The following is a 12,322-nucleotide window of genomic DNA, read 5'->3' as shown; positions in this document are numbered from 1 at the left end:
CTGGAGGCCTCTTTGCTGAAGGCTGACTCTGCCTGTAAAGGAGGTGACTAATCCTGCAAGACTTGTATAGATAGACACTGGTGGTGGGAAGACCTTATATAAATAAAGACACAGGTGTTTCACAACCCTGAAGCCTCTCTGAGCCTTATTGGGGGCAGCAAGCGGGCCCCAGGAAGAGGGGTGGGATGTGGAACCCTGTTACAGGCCTGTAGTGAGGTGGTTGCCCTGGTCTGACCTTGAAGGGGTTAAAACAGCCCTTGGAAAGGGCTGCCCTGGGGAGCCAATCATGGGTGGGCTTGAGGCAGCCAATCAGGGCCTGGCTGGGCCAGTATAAAAAGGGCTCCTGGGGAGAAGGCAGACAGTCTTTCCCTAGTATTGGAGAGAGATTGACCTAGTTGCCTGAAGGAGCAAAGGGTACTGTTGACAGAGCAGTGCTGGGAAGCTGAGGCCCGGTGACCTCCCAGGCTGTAGCCTGACAGGAAGGCTTAGAGAGGTATTGGGCTTCAGGGAAAGGCAGTTGGTCCAAACCTCCCTTGCCAATGATGAGTGGCCATTACCCTGCAGTCTGCCCCAGTGAATGGGGGTTAGATGATGACTGACAGTCACCACTGAGATGAGGTGGATGTCGAGGGCTGGGGGGTCCCCTAGGAGGGGAGACCCAGAGTGTGGGGATACTGTGGGGCAGAAACCTGAGGTAAAGGGGCACTGGGGTCGACACAGGGGCCTTAAGGCAGGCAAGACTCTGGCCTGGACAAGAGCTAATTCCCAAGATGACCAGCAGGAGGTGCTGCACCAGTGAGTCTTGCTTCGCTACAGGGCCCCAAACCCAGCCCATTATTAATCTAACAGATTTTTTTCTTTGCAATTAAATAATCACATCTGCATCAACACCTTTCATAGAAATCATAGAATATTAGGGTTGGAAGGGACCTCAGGAGGTCATCTAGTCCAACCCCCTGCTCAAAGCAGGACCAATCCCCAGATTTTTTACCTCAGTTCCCCAAATAGCCCCTCAAGGATTGAACTCACAACCCTGGGTTTAGCAGGCCAATGCTCAAACCACTGAGCTATCCCTCCGCCTATTACCTTTGCATGCTGCTGATCATTCCCCCTGAAGCCTTTGTTAAATTCCATTAGAGAGAAAACTTATAACAATTCTGCTTCACTTACTTTTTTGGGGTTCGAAGGTCAAGAATCTTGTCCTGGATGTCAAGTGTAATGTCTGAGGACTTTGTATCTGGCAGTTTGATTTTAATCTGAAAATACAGGTACAGGTAAGACAGAGGGGTGGGAGAGGTAATGGCAGGGGGATACACTGGAGACTGGGATGAGCTTTGCAGTACTATGGTCTATGGAAGATCAGAGCCAGCATTTTGCAGAGGTGATTTCTATCAGAAGAAAGATGAAGTAGTAATTTATTTCAATGGTTTCATGAAGTCTGCAGATACCCCTACCCTTTACAGAAATCCATAGTTGAAAGCCTATGTGAAAGATCTTTTGCAGTCACCTAAAGCCCCATCTCTGGTAAAGGCCCGTAGCGTCTTGCACCAACTAGAATAAAATACACATGAATGTTGCAGATGAGGGAGGTCACTGATCATATAATAAGGGGAGAGGCTCAGATACATGTGACTTTGAGGACTGTCACAATGTTGTAACATTCCACTACTTCACGCAGTGCCATGACCCACAGGGTTCATAGGAGCAGCCACACTCCAACCCTCCTGCTGGCAGCCTGCTAACAGTAGCTTACCTAGGCTGCATGAAGTCCAGCCCTAGTATGAGGCTCTCCCCCTGAGCACTGACTGGTGAAGTCCCAGAGCAGCTGATTGGCCCAGTGGCCCTATTTAAGCCAGCAGCAGGAATGGGAAGTTGCCTGAACAACTGGGTTCCATCCTTCTCCTGCTCTTCTGGCACCCTAACCTGGCTTGACTCTTGGCATCTGACTTGTGGTTGCTGATCTCCAGTTTGTATCCTGCTTCTGACCTCCCGGTAACCTGATGCAGCTGATTCCTGTCTCATGACTATGGCTCTGACTAATTGGTCTGCCACCCACAACCTGGCTGTGACAGTCTATTCATTAACTGCACTATTGCTTCAATCAGTTTATGCAAGTGTAAAAAAACCCCCAACCACACAGGGTCATAGGTAAGTGGGTGCAGCATCCAGTTGGACCTGCATCCACTTACACCAGGTCTGAACCTGGCCCATAGAACTGGGCAGGTTGTGTATTTTCTGAATATACCCAGCTCTCAAGGAGTTGATGACTACTCAGGTTAGTACAGGTCAGTGGCAACGGCAGATTCACTGAAATCTACTTAGCAGATCCTGCATAGTCCCAAAGACAGTAATAGAGCTGCTGTGTAGGTATGTGCTACATTGAAGGAGACAGTGAGGAAAGGAGAAGAAGCAACTGGAGATGTGGGTCATGCTCACCAGCATGTCCTCGCAACAGGCTGTGGAAGGGTTCTTTCTGCTCATCCCCAGGAAGATGTCCTCCGCTCCTACCTGCTGCTTGAATAAAATCTCATACCTAGCAGAGACAAAACTGGTCATCAAACCCTGTATGAATCTCCATGTTAAGAGAGGGCAGGAGAAGAGTATAATATTGTTTCCTCTGGGAATATAGGTCCTTTTATCTCTGCTGGCACTCTTAGGATTCCCCATTTTCCTCCATTTTACATGCCCTTCAAAGGGACACCTGGCTTTAGACCCTATTCATAACCATCACTGTCTCTCATAGTTGGCTGGAGGGCTCATGATGAACAATGAGTCACCCTTCACTTGTCACCAGATGCTGGGCATGCTGCCTCAACAGCACAATCAGCCTTTGCAGGATCAGGGAATAAGACACTGGAGCTGGAAATTGAACCATGTGGATGTGATATTTATCTCCTAGACCTCCTAGATAGCCCCCTGGGGGGAAAATGTGAAAAGGGTGCAGTCAAGTAATTATTTTGCAAACAACTTCCTGTCTATCATTTTGGCTCCTGGAGCCCAAAAATTACATAGCTTTCTCTGCTAATTTTAATGATATTCCATTTTACAGACATTGATTTTTTTCTCTCCAAATCAGTCTGTCTAATTCAGAATGCAGCAAAATCTGGAATTCTATGTTCTCTTTCTGTTGGTCTTTAATGAATGAGGAAACACAACTGAAGATTGTATTTAGAACATGTAACACTCTTAGTAAATTGAGCAAAATAAATAGAGCAATTTCTCTAGACTGTTGAAAAGTTGTATGGAAAGAAGCACTTTTTTTTTCATCTCCAGCAGTCATGCATGCATGTAACACAATTCTAGTCTCTCAGTCAACATAAAATCTATCTAATAATAGCTCTAGATTTACCTTTCACAGCTTTTTCCATGCATTAATTTGAACTATTACAAAGATTTATACTCATTTTATCTGTGCTACACAGTACGTAATTGCTCAGGGCTAGAGAAAAGCTGCACCTCCTTCAGCAGAGACTGAATGGGTCCAGAGAGTTTGGTTCATAGCAGCATTGGACAGATTTACCTTACCTTGACAGGATAATAAAAGTCATAGTTTTACATAAAAATGTGCGCACAAGTGTATGTGGGTGCATAAGTGGAGGCTACACAAAGCGCTGTCAAAAATGTTCATTTTTAAGGTCTAATTTTAAAGGGGGAAACTCAGCCTAGTTCCTAGATCAGGCAACTGAGTGGCTAATTGTATTTATGCACAGAGAAAAGTGGAAATTCTGGGCCAGATCGTCAATCAGATATACACTGTGTAGCTCTGTTGACTTCAATTAAACTACCCCAATTTACACCAACTGAGGATCTGGCCCTCAGGGTGCAATATTTTGTGATGATAAATGTAAAGGCTCCCTTTTGGATTATCTGGCCCCTTGGCGCTAGAGAATTTTCCAGATCATGTCAGAGCACTTCACAACCTAAACTACGTGACAGCATCTACTTAAGAATGCTTTATTTGAGGTGAGGAAGGAAGAAGTCTATTACTATTTTTAGGCTGACCTCTTACAATCCATCTCTGACTGAATGCAATCCATTAGAAAAGTAACATTGACTGTAAAATACTCGTCGGACAGCAGATATTTGCCTCTAAAGCACTTAATTCCCTGAAATATAAATCCAACCCCCCCTCCCATATAGTACAGCATTATCAAAAGAATTGAACTCTCACTTACTGTCACAAAAGCAGCAGGTACATTCAGTAATGTTGTATACAAACTTGGCATGTATGAAGGCAAATATATTCTGGCATTGGCCTCCTTTCCCTCCTAATCCTACTTTACACAAGCATCTGACACTGGGAATAATCTTATAACAGGAATAACAGACTCCAAATTTCAGTAATGAGATTAGAAGGTCTCCTCCACAGAAGAGATCAAAGTCATATTTTAATTGTTGCTGCTTTGGAGGCAAAGCTCATCAAGATATGTCTACACTGCAACGTAAGCCTGGGCTTGAGCCTGGGCCCAAACCTAACTTCCCTTGCATCTACACTGTAATTGTGCTAATCCAGGGCCCCAGGACCCTGCAGGGCTGAAGGATCCAAGCTTGAGTTAAACCAGGTCTGAGTGTAGACACAGCCCAACTTGACTCGGGTCCTGGGAGTCAGTATCCCACAATTCCATGGGACAATTTCATTAGGCCTTCCTATTCCAACAGTCTACAATCTACTCTATTGAAAACGGAAGCCACACACACTTTGCAAACAGCAGCATCTTAGGTTAGTGTTAACCCATTCTGTTCAGATCACCGATCTGCGAGAATACTATCAGAGAGACTCCTGGGTTTGCAATGGAGAGCAAACCGATCAAGCCTTTTGCAAAGCAAGATGCTTCCTGGTAATGTGCAGGATGGGCAGTAAAGTTTTCCCACACTGCACCACAGTTCTAGAGCTGGGGGAGTTGGGGGCGTTAAGGACTCTGTTATATGGTTACTCTGACTTGGGTCTGTGTGCTGCAATGTGGATGCTAGAGCCCAAGGTTCAAGCACTGCTTAGAAAAGACTTAACATAGGGTTAAAATACAATGTAGATGCTCAAAGCCCAAGGTTCCCTAACGTGGGTCAGCTGACTCAAGTCCTACTAACCCTGGGCTTACATTGCAGTGAAATCTACCCCAGTGTACATCCCTTCTGCCCGTCCATGACACAAGCTTTTCAGTAGTGTGTGTTTTGTTCTAAACACAATATATATGCTACATAGAACATGCTTGTATTTCAGCTACACAAAACCCATGAACACAGTTTTAGCTCTGTTACACTTACTCTGGCTGTTCCCTTGGATCCCAGATATCATCAAACTCTGATCCTTCTGGCACCTCCTTTGTATTCCAGATATCTTTACTATTTCCAGACTTCACATCAGGGGTGACTAGGAGACGGGGTGAAAGAGAGAATTTGATACTGTCAGCTTCTAGGTCTGTCTTTGTAGGGTTGCTGTGTTTAACCATGATGTGGTTGTGTGATACAAGGTATTTCAAGGTATTCCTAGTCTCCCTAGGATCTACCTGGCCACAATCTAAGTGGAGATTTAGAAAAGGAGGAGTTTTTTATGTCCATAAACTTTACTCTCCTTTGCCCATCCTGTATGGAACAAGTCAGGGAACATTCTGCTCCACGTCACAAAACATCAGATATTGCTCAAATTGGGATGGGTGAAATCTAAAGGGATTATGAGATACTGAGACATCTCCAAATAGGATTTTAAGTGAGCAGAAATTATTTGTAAAGTGATCCCCTTTCTCCTCTCATTTGTAAACATGACAATATATCACGGTCCTTTTCATAAATCATTGGGGACATGCAAAACAAAGGTGATGATGTACACTGGGAAAAAGCATATAGGGAATATGGCAGGGATGGTATCTACCCCTGTTATTGAGGGGATGTGTCTTCCCTTCATCTAGTATACAGGTTGGGGTTCTTTTGGCTCCCTGATTGTTTCTGGATTCCTAAGCAGAAACAGTGTTGAAAAGTATCTTTATTATATTTGTGACTGTTTCTTTTGGACACAGCTCTCACTGCAGTTCTCCATGTCATTGTGACTTCTGGAATGACTCACTGCTATTGGGCCACTCTTGAAGACTATGCAAATGCTACAGCTGGTGGATAATGCAGCTACCCCACTATCTGACAGTGTTAGCAGAAGAAAGGATACTACACCCATTCTGCAAAGAATGCACTGGCTTTTTTTTTTCTGGATGCAATTCAAGGTGTTGACACTAATGCATAAGGCCCTACAGGGCTTAGGTTCCAGCTGTCTCTCTCTTTACATGTGACCATTGGAGTTATCAGCACTTTAGCTGCAATTTCCAATTTCCCAACTGAGGACTGGAGGCAGCATGTTCTATGAGGGGTGGAATTTCCTTTCCCCTTGCTCTGCCACAGTTTGAGTCTGGTGATCTTCAGGGAACATAGTAAAGCTTAGTTCTTCTCTCAAACTTTTTCCTAAATGGGTTTGTGGGGGTGGAGGGTGGGGGTTGAGGAAGGTGTCTATGGTTTCATGGTCAGGTAGTAGCTTCTCCTCCTTATTGGGTGGATAAACTGAGTCCCAAACAGTTTATTATGTGAAGATGAGCTCTAAAAACCAAGCTCTTGTCTGCTCTGTGTGAGCATTAAAGATTCCACAGCACTTTTTGTAAGAATAGACATTTGCAAATATTTCCCTTGCCCCATAACAGGGCAGTGTGCTGTCTTCTGTGGCTGACATGCTCCATCTCAGAGATGCTACATTTCAGTGGCACTGTATGTACAGAGTTTATAAAGTGTTTCAACCCTTCAGGTTAAAAAGTGCCATATAATGTACATGTAAAATATTATTTTTCCCCTCTCAACAAAGAGGAAAGCAACCACCTTCAGTCATAGCTGAGACGAGCTGCGTCAGAGGCAGCTGCTATTACAGCTATTTTATTATGGTAGTGTAATGGTGGATCCATGTCTTTGCTGACACCATTCCATTGTAACTCAACTTACCTGTGGGCTCTGCTTTCTTTGCTGGTCCGATACTCTCGGGCCCCACAGTGCTAACAGAAGAAGAATGTGACTAAAAAAAGCCAAATACAGCTGAAATGAATGTTCCCATTGCCCACACCAGTAATAATAATAAACAATTAATAGCAATAATACTTTGCGATAATACTTTGTATTTACAGAGCACTGTTCATCAGAGAATATCTGCAATAGCTTTACAAACATTAATTATATTTTCACAACTTCCCTGTGAGCATTATTATCATCCCCATTTTAGAGATGGAGAAAATGAAGCACAGAAAAGTTAAATTATTTGTCCAAGTCAATGGCAATAATGAAAAGTCTTGTGTCAGTCTTGTGCTCTGACCACTATGTAACACTTCCCTCCTCATTCTCACCCATGAGACCATGGCCTTGATGTGCTGCATTTAAACTAGAACTCCATAACTACAGCTTTATAGCCACAAGTACTAGCATCCGAGGGATCTTTCCTATAGGGCAATTGAGAAAACTACCCCACTTTACCTGCCATGACAATGTTGCATACCAGTTCAGTGTACTACATGCAGTCCCATCATAGCATTTAGAATCTTTTTAACGCCAACGGCCATGCAAGGCAATAGCATTTATTTTAAATGATGAATCACTATAATGCTAATAGGCAGTCAGTGTGCAGCATTGCTATGTATATAAAAATGTCTTGGTTTGATAAAAGCACCTCACACGCAGAGGACGTTAAAATAAATCAAAACAAAGATTCCAAATTACCAAGAAGATTGGCAAATGGGTGAGGTAATATATTTTATTGAAGTTGATCCAATAAAAGATATTACCTCGCCCACCTTGTCTCTCTAATATCCTGGGACCAACATGGCTACAGCTACATGGCGTACAAGAAGACTGATACAGACTTCACGGGTATCACTAAGGGCAATTTTCCATTGCTGGCACAGAGATGTTATTCATTTTATTAATAAGACATAAACAAATTATTGAGATTTCTTTTCTGACAAAATGTTAAGTCGTAATAATAACTTTCAAAGGCAGATATAGAAGAACTGAGGGATGGTTAGGGAGAGTGGAGGATTCATATCCTCCCGCTACTGAAGGTGGATCTTGAGGGACTTGCATCCAATGCCAAATGCAGACTACTATACAAGAAAGTTCTAAGGCCAGCCAGTTGGCTCCTATAGTGGATGCGATGTCATGAAGGAGGACTGAGACATTTGTCATTTTTATTTATGCCACAACAGAACAGGTACACCATACTATCAGACTTTTCAAAGAGTTGTGAAGACTCCCGCTGCAGCCAAACAGGGCCAGACACATAACTCCCCTGATACACACACTCAGAAAATACCAACAACAGTGACAATAGCATAGTATGGGCACAGAGTACACTTTCCAGACGCCATGACTGTCATCTAGTCCCACAATGATTTGAGATAAAAGAATGCAAAGATGTTTCTCTTCTTAATCATTGTTTCCAAATATTTCATCTTGCAATGATTACTCACCTCTCCCAATTCTATCCCCTCCAACAATACTTATTGCACTTGAATGATCAGTTATCTCTAAAATGTTTCAGAGACGTACATTCAGTCTCCTCAATTATCACAGGCTTTACTCTCAAGTTGCACTGCATCTTTGTATCCCTTCCTATGAAGCCATTTGTCTCTAGGAGTAAATGCCTTCATCTATAGGAGACTGTGGGGAAAGGGAAGGCTCAGTCTGCATTTGAGGCTATTTCAGATACATGTTTTCATTTCCTTTTGACTAGAGCATTCAATTTCTCTCCTGTTCCCAGGCCATGAGCTCTCCTACTATTTCTTCTTTTCTCTCTCTGTAGAATGCACCCTGCAATAATTTTTCCCCTGTTTCAATCAGTCTAGCACCTGAAAAGATTTCTGACGTTTGATTCTCTTTTTACTTGCACTGGTGAAAATTAAAATCACTCCATAGAGGTCAATGGAGTTACACCAACATAAAACCAGCAAGAGAGAGGAGAATCAGGCCCTTGAACTTTTTACTTCCACGGGAGTTGCAGCATTTTCTACTGGACCCGCATTTGAACCCACTGGACTACAGAATTCTTTATTTCTTGTCAGGTACTCACCCCAAAGTCATTGTCATCACTGTCTTCTTCCTCAGGGTCAGCAAGCAGTTTAGCAAGAGCTTGCAGAGAAGAGAATGAGGAAACGCTGTCTTGATCCATATCTACTGCTCACCTGTGTACAGAAACAAACATAACAGCTGAAGAAAGAACAATTGCTTTTCCCTTGTTTTTTTAAATAACAATACAAAGGCACTTTGTTTGTTTTCTAGATGTGATCAGTTCTGGTCAGAAACTCACATGCCAATCCCACTATTTATGAAGCAAGATACTTAGAAAACTTTCTAAGGTACTTATCTAGCCCCTATTGCCTCATTATTTAATATTATTGTGGCCCCAAGGAGCCCCACTCATGGGCCAGGACCTCATTGTGCTACATGCTATACAAACCGAGACCAAAGAGACAGTCTCTGCCCCAAAGAGCTTACAATCTAAGTATAAGACAAGACACAGCGGATGGATACAGACAGACCAACGGGGGTAAAAGGAAAAAATCTCTACACCTCATATTCTTTAATGTAGTTATCCTAACAAAACCCTTGTAAGCTAAGGAAGTGCTATTATCCCCATTTTACAGATGGGGCATTGAGACACAGAGAGACTAAGCAACTTGTCCAAGGTCACGCAGGAAGGCTGCGGTGGAACAAGGACTTGAACCTAGGTGTTCCCAGTTGTAGGCTCATGCCCTAACCCCTTTCTTTCTATTGATCACAGAAGCATCTAAACACCTTACAGAATTGGAGTTAAATTTCAGCTAGCCCTGTATAACAGAAGATGTCAACCTCTGTTATGGAGATGTTATGGATGTGAGAAAATTGCTAAGTTATATGGTCTTATAACTTACTGTGAATGTTGGTGAGTTTGTTTGTTTTGTTTGATGTAATCTGGCGAAGGCTTTTTGTGATAAGGAGATGACTTTGACTTTTCAGTTGTTTTTACTTATATATAATTATTTTGAGATATAATCACTTGATAGTATTAATAAAGTTATATGGTTCCTAAAAACAATAAAATAATATAAAATAATAAAGATGATCTTATGAAAGATGAAATACTTAGCATTTTCCAAACTCTCTGATTCTCTAAGCCTCCAACTCTAAACCTTATGAGTAGAGCCCTGCATGGATACAAAATTTTTATCCACATCTGATCCGCGATCTGAAAACGGTCTGTGAATAGTCACAGGTTTGCAGGGCTCTACTTAGAAGGTGAACGATGACTGTTTGTCCTCTTCTCCCAGAATCCTCTTAGGATCTCAGAAGGTCCTTCAAAATTTCCCATATGTTTTTGCTTTAGTTAGCTGTACCAGGAACTGTGGGATTGGTACTCAAAGGGCAATGCAACTACAACAATGTAGTACAGCACTAGTTGGGACACAGGGGGAAATGACACACAAAACAACACAACTATTGTTGATGCACAATACCAATGGTTCTTATGCTGGTGTTATCCCACTGCATCAACTACCTATGGTTCCATTCCCCTGAGTAGACGCAGCCGGTGAGACCTAATCCTAAACTCTTTCTACAGGCATCATACAGAATCATTTTGTTGTTCTTCCATCAATTATCCTTTTCCTAGACTATAGGGCTATATCTATACTAGACTGTTTTTCATAAAACGCCTAATTGTTGCTGTCATTGGCACAGCTCTTGTGTGAACCAGACACTTTATTTTAACTGTGTCATCCAATCCTGTACAGAGAAGGTACAGATAATTTATGACAAGATTTTCAAAAGTGGTTAGTTGATTTGAGTGCTTTAATATTTGGGTGCCCAATCTGAGACATCTTAAAAGGGCCTGTTTTTCAGAGGGTGGATGCTCAGCACTTTATGAAAATCAGACCTTTTTAAGATATCTCAAATTGAGCACCAAAAAATTGAGGCATGCAAAATTGGCAGCTACCTTTGAAATTCTTAGCCATAGAGTTAAAACGATGGTGGTTGCCTATCTAAACTATGCTTGCACTGTTGCTACCAGTGCTGGAGCTGAAATAGTGGTAATGCTTCAGTGGGAAATTTAAAGCAAAATATGAGTGTAGACAAGGCCTCCGAGTAACTTTTCTATCCCTTTCTGAGATGCTTCTTTTTATTTCAAAGGTGTCTGGCAGACTTCTCAATATGTATGGTGGATGGTGGGATTGGCTGGGAAAGAGACCACTTTCTTTGGCTGATTCTGGGACTACTCCGTTTCTCATAGGCCTGGGCATTTGGTGTATCTCCTGTTTTTCTTAGGGACATTGTCCCATTTTTGCTCTTGCTAGGTCCCATTTCAAATACATTTCTTTCTTTACCCCTGCTCCAGGGCCAAGGCTGAAGCATATCGTGCTCTTTCTTCTCCCAAAGACCTTCAAACCATGCGCTGTCAACTGTCTAAGCTATATAGTTCCAGCTATGCTACAGCACCTGGTATCAGAGACGTCTGCCACAGGACAAAGGTTATGGACCTCACCCCTGCTCACACCTTTGACTCCAGAGCACACAGAGGGGCTCCGGGGTGAGGGTGGGGGGAACACGTTATGCCCCATATGCAGAGGATATTGGGGAAAATCCCGCCCCCGGGAGAACGGGATCCGCACAGGATGCAGCAGGCAACCAGGAGCCCGAGTAACAGGGGTGGCATTGGCGATAGTGCAGGCACATGCTTTCAGGGTCTTCCCCAGCGACTGAGCCCAGGGGCCCTGGCAGCCACGGGCTGCGGAGGCGGTGACGGGGGCCAAGTGGCTCGATGCGGCCGATGCCCTTTGTACTACGGGCCGCCGAGGGTTTCGCTCGACCCGATCCCGGTCTCTGTCCCACCTCCCGACGCCTTCGCAAGGGGCTTGCCCCGGGCCTTCCCTCTCCTCTCCCCAGCTCCCGCCTCGAGCCTTCCCCTGGGTCTTGGCCCCTCCACTGTCACCCCCCGCGCTCCTGTCCCCGCCCCCTTCTCGGGGGGACCCCGGCCCTGGCTCCCCGCGCTCCCCGTCCCAATCCCCCGGGGGTCCCTCCCACTCCCTGACTCCTCCCCCCCCCCGGGGTGCTGGCCCCTCGCTCCCCAGCCCCGATACCTGGCGGTCTCCAGCGCCTGCTGCGGCCCCCGGGGAGCCGAGCTCCAGCGCAGCGTCTGCCGTTACCATGGCAGCGGCGAGTCTTTCCCCCCTCCCGACGCGGCTCGTCTAGGGCGGGATCTCGACCTCTCAGCCAACCCCGCGAGAGCACGTCGGAATGGCAGCAAGTTCAGCCAGTAACATGCTAGATCCCCTTA

General features: G+C 44.4%; 1 protein-coding gene across 4 annotated transcripts in view; it reads right to left on the bottom strand.

Moving 5' to 3' along the window:
- The window catches only part of DNAAF6 (dynein axonemal assembly factor 6), a 33,302-nt gene extending 21,035 nt beyond the window's left edge, over positions 1–12,267 (bottom strand). The window contains exons 1-6 of one of the 4 annotated variants that reach the window (XM_039488951.1): positions 12,126–12,267; positions 9,083–9,194; positions 6,970–7,039; positions 5,263–5,368; positions 2,437–2,548; positions 1,171–1,256 (exon numbers count right to left, since the gene is read on the bottom strand). In XM_039488951.1, coding sequence (XP_039344885.1) covers positions 1,171–1,256; positions 2,437–2,548; positions 5,263–5,368; positions 6,970–7,039; positions 9,083–9,181 — 473 coding nt within the window. In that variant the 5' untranslated portion in view covers positions 9,182–9,194; positions 12,126–12,267. Of the gene's footprint in view, positions 1–1,170; positions 1,257–2,436; positions 2,549–5,262; positions 5,369–6,969; positions 7,040–9,082; positions 9,195–12,125 lie in introns of those variants that run through there. The other 3 variants (XM_039488947.1, XM_039488948.1, XM_039488950.1) reach the window with 3 other exon arrangements.
- Positions 12,268–12,322: the final 55 nt, after the last annotated feature.

The sequence above is a fragment of the Mauremys reevesii genome, linkage group 9 (genome assembly GCF_016161935.1).
Source record: "Mauremys reevesii isolate NIE-2019 linkage group 9, ASM1616193v1, whole genome shotgun sequence".
Lineage (NCBI taxonomy): Eukaryota > Metazoa > Chordata > Testudines > Geoemydidae > Mauremys > Mauremys reevesii.
Note: the sequence above shows the minus strand (reverse complement) of the source record. Positions and strands in the feature narration are given on the sequence as shown.